This window comes from Colobus angolensis, unplaced genomic scaffold, assembly GCF_000951035.1.
Source record: "Colobus angolensis palliatus isolate OR3802 unplaced genomic scaffold, Cang.pa_1.0 Scaffold100, whole genome shotgun sequence".
NCBI classification, from domain to species: domain Eukaryota; kingdom Metazoa; phylum Chordata; class Mammalia; order Primates; family Cercopithecidae; genus Colobus; species Colobus angolensis.
Window position 1 is genome coordinate 9,832,431 of NW_012110920.1, and position 12,939 is coordinate 9,845,369.

The 12,939-nt window shown below is 37.5% G+C and overlaps 1 protein-coding gene across 6 annotated transcripts in view; it reads right to left on the reverse strand.

Annotated features, from left to right (window-relative positions):
* The window catches only part of NSL1 (NSL1, MIS12 kinetochore complex component), a 63,097-nt gene that overhangs the window by 40,884 nt on the left and 9,274 nt on the right, over positions 1-12,939 (reverse strand). For 4 of the 6 annotated variants that reach the window (XM_011938617.1, XM_011938640.1, XM_011938644.1 and 1 more), the window contains exons 2-4: positions 10,774-10,852; positions 7,018-7,148; positions 5,017-5,071 (exon numbers count right to left, since the gene is read on the reverse strand). In XM_011938617.1, the coding sequence (XP_011794007.1) occupies positions 5,017-5,071; positions 7,018-7,148; positions 10,774-10,852 (265 nt within the window). The remainder of the gene's footprint in view (positions 1-5,016; positions 5,072-7,017; positions 7,149-10,773; positions 10,853-12,939) is intronic. The other 2 variants (XM_011938634.1, XM_011938626.1) reach the window with 2 other exon arrangements.

The following is a 12,939-nucleotide window of genomic DNA, read 5'->3' on the forward strand; positions in this document are numbered from 1 at the left end:
GAGGATTGCTTGAGCCTGGGAGGTCAAGACTGCAGTGAAGCTATAATTGCACCACTATACTACAACCTGGATGACAGAGCAAGACTCCGTCTCAATAAAATAAAATTAAAATAAAATAAAATTTACAGGAAACACACATGGAATAGAAACATAGTATATAGTTTCCGAAATGAGAAAGAGAAAAATAAAAGGAAAAAGAAAATTCAATCAACACAATGGAAGGCAATAAAAGGAAAATGAAAAAGAAAAGAAAGAAAGAAAACAAAAACCAACAACAACAAAAACTTTTGATACAGTATTTGGAAACTAAAAAATAGAGCTGAACTATGAAAGTTCTACATGTCAATGCTTGTGGTATGTAGCTAAATCAGGACTTAGAGATAAATGTGTAGCCTTAAATGAATTTATTAAAAAATAAGACAAAAAAATGAATTAAGTGCTCAATTCAAGAAACTAAAAATAACAGGAACCCCACAAAAACAGGAGGATCATACTAAAGATCAGAAATCAAGGAACCAGAAAACAAACAAACAAAAAAATTAAAGAAAGGCAACAAAACTAAAAGCTGACTCGCTGAAAAGACTAAGTAAAAAAAACAAACACACACACACACACAAAAAAAAAACCTAGGCTGGTGCAGTAGCTCATACCTGTAATCCTAGCACTTTGGGAGGCCAAGGCAGGAAAAGAACTTGAGCCCAGGAGTTCCAGACCAGCCTGGGTAACACAGTGGGACCCCATCGCTACAAAAAAATTTTTTAAACTAGCCAGGCATGGTGACACATGCCTGAAGTCCCAGCTACTCAGGAGGTTGAGGCTGGAAGATCACTTGAGCCCAAGAGATTGAGGTGGCAATGAGCCATGATCATACCACTGCACTTCAGCCTGGGTGGCTTCAGCCTGTCTCAAAAAAAAAATGGAACCTAGAACAAGATGTCAAGAAAAAAACGAACAATCTGAGTTAGTCCCCTCGTAGAGGAACGGACAGTGGCATATTCATAAACTGGAATACTATATACAATAGCCAAATGATTAGAGAGCTCTGTGTGTACACAATGTTGATGGAGAAAAAAGTTGCAGAATGATATGATCAGTATGATACAATTTATATAAAAATTTAAGTCCCATACATTGTTTATGGATATGTATCTATAAATTAAGTATAAAAACATGAATAGCAAAGATTTACACAGCTTGAGGATTCTGAGGTTATACTTCTGAGGTAAGAGGGAATGGAATGGAATAGTGGAAGACACAAAGAAAGTTTCAACTATATCTGAACATTTTAGTTTCTAAAAAGGTCTGAAACAAGTATGACAAAATGTGATTAACACTTAAATATGGGTGGTGGGAACAGAGATGTTCATTATGCTGCATTCTTTATTTTCTATATGTTTGAAATATTTCAAAGAATAAAATAAATCACTCTGCCCTATGTATGCAGAATGAAATGGAAGAGAGCAAGAGTGAAACAAGAAGACCTTCTAAGAGAGCATTTGTAGAAATCCTGGCTAGAGTGATGGTAACCTAGAATAGAGATGGCAATAGCAAGATGAAGAGAGGTCAACAAATGTTAGATTATATGAAGAACAATTTATGACTTATTGATGGAATGGGTATGAGGAGCTTGACAGAAGATGGAATCAAGGTTAACTTCAGCTAAAGCAACATGTAGGTATAGATGCCACTTACTCAAACAGGGAAAGCTGGGAAAGGAACCAGTTAGGGGTTCCTAACTGAATCCTGTTTTATGTTCATCTTTTATTTCTCCTACTCAGACATAAGCTCTTTATGGGGAGAATCTGTCTGCTTTATCTTTGTATTCCCCAAAGTTCATAATATAACTAAATTGAGTCAATGTTATACACACTGCCTAAATAGTTTTGAAAAACTGACAACACTCTTTAAGAATGTCAGTTTTCAAAGAAATTTTGTATCACTTAGTATCACAATAAAGGAAAAAAAAACTTTCAAGAAGTTCCCGCAAAAAAGTTTTCCTATGGTGCTGATTCAGACTTTTAAGGCCCATAGAAATTTATGCTTTCCACTTTCTTACTAAGCCATTTTAATCAGTTTCATATGATTCTACCAGTTCAGTAGATTATAAGGTATACAATACTATAATGTATACTGAAGGGGTGGCCTGCCCCTCCACACCTGTGGGCGTTTCTCGTTAGGTGGAACAAGAGACTTGAGAAAAGAAATGAGACACAGAGACAAAGTGGGCCCAGGGGACCGGCGCTCAGCATACAGAGGACCCACGCCAGCACCGGTCTCTGAGTTCCCTCAGTATTTATTGATCATTATCTTTACCATCTTAGAAAAAGGGAAGTGGCAGGATAATAGGATCATCGTAGGGAGAAGGTCAGCAGTAAGACATATGAATAAAGATCTCTGTGACATGAATAAGTTTAAGGAAAAGTGCTGTGCCTTGATATGCATATGCAAACATCTCCATAAACCTTTTTAGTGCATAAAGAGCAGCACTGCCGCTAGCACATCCCACCTTCAGCCCTAAGGCAGTTTTCTCCTTTCTCAGTAAATAGAACAGACAATTGGGTTTTACACCGAAATGTTCCATTGCCCAGGGACGGGCAGGAGACAGATGCTTTTCTCTATCTCAACTGCCAAGAGGCCTTCTTTCCTCTTATATTAATCCTCCTCAGCACAGACCCTTCATGCGTGTCAGGTTGGGGGACGATTAGGTCTTCCCTTCCGACGAGGCCATATTTCAGACTATCACATGGGGAGAAACCTTGGACAATACCTAGCTTTCCTAGGCAGAGGTCCCTGCGACCTTCCGCAGTGTATGTGTCCTGGGTACTTGAGATTAAAAGAATGGTGATGACTTTTAACCAGCAAGCTGCCTTCAGGCACTTGTTTAACAAAGCACATCCTGCACAGCCCAAAATCCATTAAACCTTGAGTCACCACAGCACATGTCTCTTGCAAGGACAGGGTTGGGGGTAAGGTCACAGATTAACAGCGTCTCAAATACAGAACAAAATGGAGTCGCTTATGTCTACTTCTTTCTATACAGACACAGTAACAGTCTGAGCTCTCTTCCCCACAGTATACTATTATAAATGGGATGCAATTTATAATAGCATTATTATTACACAGTATATCCTTATAAACTACTAGTTACGTATTGTTTTGGTTATATAGTTTATACAGTCCCTTATGCGGTTTGGTTATACTACAACCTTGATAAGTAGGCAGGACATTCTGTAATATTTAGTGCAGAGCTGGAATTCACGCCGAAAGCATTAGACGGCAAATCTATAATTCGTCATTTTACTAATAATGAAACTGATGCTTGAAGAAGTCAGGTGACTTGGCCAAAGATATAAAGTTAATAACTGTAAGCTAATTTTGCTGTCCTTAAGGAACTGATGCTATTCTAAGCTTAACATTATGAAAATACATAATGAAAAAACTCAAAATCTATCCAAAAGATAGACTCTAATTCTTTTGCTTACTTTTGAAGTCTGAATCATATGATACAGAAGATTCTTCCACTAATACTACATAATCAGAACAGTGAAAGTAAAATCACATTTCAAAGGATAATTTAACTAAGTGTGTTTTACCTAGGATAAAAAGGTAACCAAGTTTCTTTAGAGGGAAATTAACTGTATCTAAAAAGTAATACTTGAGTATATCATAATACCACAAGTTTCAATTACTGTTTTTGTGTTATTCAAAACCAAAACAAGTATATGTCAACCACTGCATATTGGCAACTACCCCTTTTTAGTGAACCATGGAAACTGATAAGTGTTAGGTCCTAGGTCAATTTTTAAGGTCAAACACAGTAAGTGATGCGATTTTAACCAACTTCAGAGTAGCTTTATGCTTATACTTCCCCCTCCCCCGGTTTATCCCATTAGCTTAGGATATTTGGGAAAGGTGGAGGAACATATTAAAGAGTAATTCAGAATTCAACAAAGTACTCAAAGCTTTAAGTATAAATATCCCATATAAATAAATCAGGGATTTAACTGTTTTATCCTAACAGTTCAGAAATGGCATTTTTGAGTGTCAAAGAGAAATTCCAAAAGGACTCTTAGAAAAACTGTAATAAATTTTTAAATGTGAGAATACAGTCATTTGAAAATATACATAATCTACATTTTTAGCAATGCTAGTTCTGTTGCTGGATTTACATAAATTTGTTTGTGTCAAGTTTCTTTCTCCCTGTTGTATGGGATACATCTAAATGGAAACAAAACTGAGTTCAAAGGCATAATGAGTATACTTATCTCTTCTTAAATTCAATATATTTTTATTTGATTTTAGAAATAATGAGAAACCGGCCGGGCGCGGTGGCTCAAGCCTGTAATCCCAGCACTTTGGGAGGCCGAGACGGGTGGATCACAAGGTCAGGAGATCGAGACCATCCTGGTTAATCCGGTGAAACCCTGTCTCTACTAAAAAATACAGAAAACTAGCCGGGCAAGGTGGTGGGCGCCTGTAGTCCTAGCTACACGGGAGGCTGAGGCAAGAGAATGGTGTAAACCCAGGAAGCGGAGCTTGCAGTGAGCTGAGATCCGGCCACTGCACTCCAGCCTAGGGGACAGAGCGAGACTCCGCCTCAAAAAAAAAAAAAAAAAAAGAAATAATGAGAAACCAATGATGATGACTGCACCAGGTGTGACACTATGAGAGAATGCTTTAATAGTATAGCTTTGGCTGTAATGCAAAGATTGAAAAGTACAATCACAGAGAGAGGAGGGTATTAGAAGTTAGAGATGGGTATGTTATAATAGTCTGCATCAGGTGAGAACTTTATAAAAGCTCAGATTCCGGGGTAACACCCCTGGAATTCTGAGTCAACGGGTGTAAAGCTAGTCCTCTTAATTCTAGTTGAAATGCTAAACATCAATAACTTGTAGGAAGTTAAAGCATCAAAGGGAGAATATCCTTGATGTTGATCCTTTTAGAAGAGTATCAGAAACCCATAAAAATTATAAGCAGATGCTTCATTTTTACCACAAATGGATACCGACTCACCTGGATCAGTGTCATATTTTAGGTCCAGTGGATGTACAACAGGGTGGTACTGCTTCTAAACATAACATAAATTAAAACAGATTTAATCACTTAATGCTTCATATAAACATCTCTTTCAGATAATATGGCAAATATACTAGAGTAAATAGTACCATTCTTTTGAGGAAAAAAATTAAATCCTACTGTCTGCGGGGAAGAGGAGGAGAGAAGGTAAAACCAGTCAAACTAAGTCTGAATTACGTCTTTTACAGTACTGCCACCTACTGCATACACTGAGAAGTGGCACCACAAAAAAGTATCAGAAGAAGCAATCAAGCAAATTAAAAGCACAGAGACTGAATGTTATGTTTAAAGTACAGGGTAGTCTCCAATTGTGAACTGACTGTGTTTCAAAAGTTCATTCAGGACAAGCGTTTGGAACTCAAAATGCATATTTCCATGAAAACTTGGTTCTAAAAGGTGGCGAGGCTACATTACCACCACACTAAGCCTATATATCCTGTGACACACTGAAATTATAGTAGCAGAATTACTGGCACAGAATCTACAATTCAGGCAAAAAGAAAGAGGAAAGTGCTCTTCCTTATCTTGCCCAAAGCCAGCAGAAGCCAAAAAGGTTAAAAGAAAGAAAAGAAGAAAAAAAAAGGTCTTCTGCCAGCTGTGGTGACTCACACTTGTAATCACAGCACTTTGGGAGGCCAACGCAGGAGAATGTCTTGAGCTCAGGAGTCTGAGACCAGTATGGGCAACAAGCAGGGAAGAAGGGAGGAAAGACGCAGGGCACGGCATGGCAGGGCAGGAAAAAATTTTAAAAAGGTCTTTGGTATCCTCACGTCATCCATTTTGCACTACTTTTTAAACCACCATAGCAGTACCTCACCTAGGCCAACCATCTTTCTTTTCTGCAATATTGATGACTAGCTTTGGGGGCTTGGGGTCAGTGGGGCAGTAACAAGCGAGACACTGAAAAATACACTTTGAATGTTTTTCCTGAAAAAAACTTTCAAGTGGGAGGGGTGGGGGAAGTGATGGAATGGGGTATTTGAGAACTGCTATAAAAAAAAGTTAAAAATTCTGCTCATGAATTTGTTTTTCACAGAATAACTAATATGTTTTAGACGCAATATTAAACCGGGCATATAATGCCCTGAAACAATCCTGAAACCGAGGCAACTAGAAGATTTATATGTGAATGTTTATGTACTAATTTCAAAAACTAAAGGCAATAGTATAGCATAATCTAAACACAACACGTACCTCACTAGAGGGACAATGCTATTCCCAGCAAACCTCCCCTCCCTACCAAGGGAAGATTTGGGTCCAATTTTCATGTGGATTTCCTATTTCCTACTGATTATTTTATCAGATTTCCTAACAAATCTGAAAAGATGAGGGTATGATATGGTTGGTCACTGGTATCTACAGTAATTATAAGAAGGAAGTCTATGACTCTGCTTGTCTAAAAAGCTCATGCCGAAGGAGCTGAATTCCTGGTCTTGTGACCCAGATGGTTATGATTTTTGCAGCAAAACAAATTACGCCCAATTCATAAAGCAAATTTCAGTGCTATGAACAGGTACTAAAACAATCTCATCATCAATTTAACTAAAGGGCCTTCCAAAATATACAAACATACAAATATATGCCAAAAACAAATGACAAACAAAGAAAAGTGTTGAAAGAAAAGCTTCTTTTTCCATCCTGGTCTCAGAATCATAAAGTCATTGTCAGTCTTCCATCGCCAATTTCAATTTTAACCACTCACTATATCTTTCATTTTTTTCATTTTTGAACCAGTGTGTTCAAAACACAGTAGAATATGACTATACTATGTCATAGTACAATTTAGAAGAGGAAAGTCTTATAAGAGACAAACAATACTAATTGAGGCAGGAAAGAAAAAGACAACAAAATGTCACTTATCTCCACGTAGAGCCTTATATTTTAATGTTTTTATTGTGGTAAAATATGCAATAACTTTTTAAAGGCAAATCATCTTACCAGAATTTCTTGTTTTGCTTTTATGGTTTTGATGACACATTCCAGGATCTTTCTGGGATACTGCTTACGTTTTGTGGCTATATCTACTATGATTTCATCAAACTGATCTTCAAGTACTTTGATGTCAGAATCTATTTGAGAAAAAAATGTATATATAAAATTTCCCTAAAACTCATTGTTTATATTCTGTATGGAAATGTGCTATGAACTAAATTTAGAAAACACAAAATAATAAAGGAAAACAAATATGACAAGTTAATGAATGCCCCCACTTTGGTAATTAATTTATTTATGCATTGAACAATCAATTATTGAACATCTATAAGAAGCTAGGCCTAAACAAGAGAAATACAAAGATGAGCACAACATGATTCCTACTCTCTAAGAGTTCACAGTTTGCTGAAAGAAACAGATAATTGCAGAGCAAACTGATAAATGCAATAGAGGTATGAACAAAATGCCATCAGGACACAGAACAATGGAAAACTGACTGACTGGGAAAGGTAAGATTTTAAAGAAGTAACATTTGAGCTTGAAATAGAAATGTAAAGTCCAACAGATAAAAAGTGGTAGGGGAAAAAAGGAATAAGGAGAAGCATTTTAGGCAGTGGAAACAGTATTTGCAAGATCCTAATCTTTAGAGACCTGAGAAAAGTTCTAAATGGCTACAGAATAAAGGAAAGGAAAAATGGATGATAAAATATATAAGAACCAGGCTGTAAAGGGTATTTAATATTAGGAATGCTAAGAAGTTTTGACTTACCATGTACTGAACCAAAGCTATGACAGTAGCAGTGAGTGGAGTAACTAGATCTGAAATAGGACTCAACTGGACTGATGGTAGGAAAAACTGAAAGATACAGTGAGTTTAGAGTTTCTTTCATTTAGCTAACTCTACTTTCTCATATGCTTTTTCATGTTTTAAAACAGTGATTCTCAAACGTTAGAAGAAACACCTAACAAGTATGTTAGGAGTACAGATTTCTTTTTTTTCTATATACTTTAAGTTCTAGGGTACATGTGCACAACATGCAGCTTTGTTACATATATATACATGTGCCATGTTGGTGTGCTGCACCCATTGACTCGTCATTTACATTAGGTATATCCCTAGTGCTATCCCTCCCCCCTCCCCCTACCCCACGACAGGCCCCCGTGTGTGATGTTCCCCACCCTGTGTCCAAGTGTTCTCATTGTTCAATTCCCACCTATGAGTGAGAACATGCAGTGTTTGGTTTTCAGCAGTACAGAATTTTGATTCAGTAAGTCTGAGATGGGGCCCAGAAACGAAGCACCCTAGATGAAAGGAATGTAGGTGAGCCATCTAACTTTACTTTGAAAATCATTTTAAACAGTAAAAATATTAAGTAATTACAAATACTAAAGAGCTAAGTTCTCAGGTTAAATGGTCCTCATATTGCCCTGTTGTGTCAAAGTCTATGCTAGAAATGGACTTATTTATTTTATTGATCACAAGCTTTATTAGGAAGAAATCTAACATCTGAAACATAATTTTTTGAAACATTTTGAGAAACTGCTGATATGTTTTGGTATATACATATCAGATAAAGATAATCAAGTATATCAGGTATAGTCTTTCATTCATGTAACAAATATTAACTGAATCCCACTAAATTAGTTCGAGGGTACCCTTTTTTTCCTTTTTCTTTCTCTTTCCTTCCTTCCTTCTTTCTTTCCCTTTCCTTCCCATTCATTCTCCCTCCCTTCTTCCCTTCCTTTCCTTCTTTTCTTTCCTAGATAGACACACAGATTGATTTTCAATAGCTTTTGGGGTACAAGTGGTATTTGGTTACATGAATGAATAGTACAGTGGGGAAGTCTGAGATTTTACTGCACTCATCACCCAGTAGTATACATTGTGAAACTACCCTTCTTTTGAGGGCAAGAAATAACAGTTATTTCTTACTTTGAATAATTATCTATATAAGCAGCCGTCCCTAAATTTTCATTTATCCGTTGAAAAAGTTTAATAATTAGCCTGAAGAAAATAATGTACTATTTCACAATTAGTACAAAAAAAAAAAAGGTCTCCCAGCTAAATCTTCCTTGTAGAGAGGAAAATCCTTTCTTAACACCACCCAATGATAAAGCTACAACTAAAATGCATAACAAAATTTGAACAGGAGCCAGGCAAAGACCCGTAATCCCGACACTTTGGGAGGCCGAGACAGGCAGATCACCTGAGGTTGAGAGTTCGAGATCAGCCTGGCCAACGTAGTAAAATCCTATCCCTGTTAAAAATACAAAAATGAGCTGGGCGTGGTGGCAAGCGCCTGTGATTCCAGCTACTTGGGAGGCTGAGGCATGAGAATCGCTTGAACCTAGGAGGTGGAGGTTGCAGTGAGCTGAGATCACGCCATTGCACTCTAGCCTGGATAAGAGTGAGACTCTGTCTAAAAAGAAAAGAAAAATTGAACAGGAAATAATTATTCATTAATTTAATATATTTCATAGGTGCCTACGATAAGCCAAGAGTTGAGAACAAGATCAGGCACAGTGGCTCACATCTGTAATACCAGCACTTTAGGAGGTTGAGGCTAGGAGTTTAAGACCAGCCTGGGCAGCAATGATGAAACCCTGTCCTCTACCAAAAATACAAAAAGTTAGCCAGGCAAGGTGGTGCACGCCTGTAATCTCAGCAACTCGGGAGGCTGAGGCACAAGAATCACTTTAACCTGGGAGACAGAGGATGTAGTGAGCCAAGACTGTGAAATCGCACTCCAGCCTGGATGACAATGAGACTTCATCTCAAAAAAAAAAAAATTGTCTTTTTAAGGAGCATTCTACAAAGATGTAACCACATCCTTTACATGGTAGTTGTATAACTTAACTTCACACTTTCAAGAGTATTTCACTATTCACTCTAGAGATGACTTACAAAAATACAACTTGCTTTGTAAATAATTACAGAAATTCCCTGGGCCTCTTTTGTCATCTGGAGATAGCTCTACAGTATTTTGCAATAAACTATTGACAAAGAAGACTACTGACGTCATAATCTCAGTTCTTTTTTATATTTTTCCAGCCCAGAGGTCTTTTATTTATTTATTTATTTATTTAACACCTATTATGCCATGAATTCATAGGGAATAGGTTCCAGCAGCTCAGGCTCCTTCCCACTGGTTCTCACAAAGTGTGCTTCTCTGGGTGGAGCAGGCTGGCGCTTCAGTTGAACCCAGGTACCTTTCTCTTTGGCTTCATTCTTTTTCTGATCATTTTCCTTCACGCGTTTCAGGAAGCTATATTGGCTCTTATAGTGCTTAATGTGCTCGATATGCACATTAATTCTCTTGACAAGAATCTTGCCCTTAACTTGTTTGTTTACAACAATGCCAACAGCATGCTGGGGAACACTGTAGACTCTTCCAGTTTCGTCATGGTAACACTTGTGGGGCATTCCTTCTTGAATAGTACCCATTCCCTTGATGTCTACGATATCACCTTTCTTATAGATTCCCATATACATGGCCAAAGGAACAACTCCATGTTTTCTAAAAGGCCTAGAGAACATATATCAGGTGCCTCTCCTCTTTCCCTTTGTGTTCATCATTTTGGCGAATTATTGGAAGATGGCAGTTAAGGCCGAAAGACAATCGCAGTTCTTTATTATTCCCCTAGTCAAGAACTTCTTGAAAATAAATAACACTAAATATGGAGATTAAAAAACAGCATTCAAAACAAAATTAGCTGCAAAAATAACCCAGAAATTAATAATAGAAGGAAAAAGTCACATACCCATAAAACAATTATCTGAAGCTTCCTGCCATGCTTGTCCATTAATGCTGATATTCTCTTGCATAGCTGATTCAAAAGTCTGCAATAAATTCACAGTAGTCAAGTCACTAAAAATAATTTTAAATACTAAATTCAAACGTTTTGGCAAAATAACACTTCCAGATTTGTGACAGAGGAAATAAAGAAAAGTAGCAGAACAGCTAATTAGTATATTTATTCTTTTCAATGAAGATTCCAGTTCAATCATTGATTCCACCTGCACTTTTGGTCTCATAGCCATTATGCTACCCAAGAGAAAATCTGATACAAAAATTTGGAATATTCTTATAAACAAAAAAAAAGTACTCCTAGAATGAAAGAAAAAAATCTAACAAATTTAGGCTCAGTTGAATCTCAAGAGTATAAGTACTATATATGTTGATGAATGACTGTTGATGTTAACAAGAGGAAAAATATACATGCTTAAAAATAAAATTAATTTATATTTTATAAAAGGCTATATTTTGGAAAGATGAACACTTATGTAGGGATGAAATGACATGAGATCTAAGATTTGCTTTAAAATAGCAAATGTATCCCATCACTTTAGGAGGCCAAGGCAAGAGAATTGCTTGAGGCCAGTTCCAGACAGCCTAGGCAACACTGTGAGACACCCTTCTCTACCAAAAAATTTAAAAATTAGCCAGGCACAGGTGCACATGCCTGTAGTCCCGGCTACTTGAAAAGCTGAGGCTAGCCGGGCGCGGTGGCTCAAGCCTGTAATCCCAGCACTTTGGGAGGCCGAGACGGGCGGATCACGAGGTCAGGAGATCGAGACCATCCTGGCTAACACGGTGAAACCCCGTCTCTACTAAAAATACAAAAAATTTAGCCGGGCGTGGTGGCGGGCGCCTGTAGTCCGCGGGCGCCTGTAGTCCATTCTGAGGTGGGAGAATGGCCTGAACCCGGGAGGCGGAGCTTGCAGTGAGCCGAGATCGCGCCACTGCACTCCAGCCTGCGCAACACAGCCAGACTCCGTCTCAAAAAAAAAAAAAAAAAAGTTTGAGGTTACAGTGAGCTATGATTGCCACTGCACTCCAGCCTGGGAGACAGAGGGAGAAGCAACTGTAACAAACTTTTGACATCTGTTGAGTTTGGTGGTGGATATATGGGTGTCCACTGTACTAAACTAATTTTTTATAAGGTTGGAAATGTTCACAATACATTAAAAGATAAAGAACTAAAAAACAAAAAACAAAAACAAACAAAAAATAGACAAATTGGCCTTCATCAAAATTTTTTTTAAATAATGAAGGACTAAAGGAATTTGGCAGTACACATTTCCTATTAGCCAATAATTTCACTTCTAGCAATGTATCCTAAAGGACTACTCTCATAAAAACACAAAGAGAATGTGCTAGAAATGTTCATTTCAGTACTGTTTGAAATTTTTTTAATTGTGGGAAAAAACCTAAATTCAAAATTAGACAAGTTAAATAGAAAATATTCATACCACACAGTACCTAAAAAGAATGAAGACAATCTCTACATAACACTAACAAGTAATAGACACGTTTGGTTTCAAAAAAGGCCGGTCAATAACAGTTCATCAGCATGACACTATTAATGGAGACAAACATAAACAGAGAGAAAGAGGTAAAGCCACAGAAAGGGGGTATAGAAAGTTTTCTCTCCCAGGTACTCTCCAAAATAGTACATTATGTCCTAGAAGGAAGAGGGCTGGGGAAGGGGAACCCAAAGAAGAATTTTGCTTTATGCTACTGTTTGAATTTTTTATGAGCATATATTTTATACCCTTTGTATAATTAAAAATAACATAAACCAAATGACTGATAATTATAAGTTAAAGTACATATTCTACATTTCAAAGATTTCATAAAGTAAATTCCTTATTTTATGGTTTTATTTTTTGTTTTTTTTTGAGATGGAGTTTCACTCTTGTCAAGCAAAGCAGGCTGGAGTGCAATGGCACAATCTTGGCTCACTGTAACCTCTGTCTCCCAGGTTCAAGCGATTCTCCTGCCTCAGTCTCCAGAATAGCTGGGATTACAGGCAAGCGCCATCACACCCGGCTAATTTTTGTATTTTTAGTACAGACAGGGTTTCACCATGTTGGCCAGGCTGGTCTCGAACTCATGACCTCAGGTGATCCGCCCGCCTCGGCCT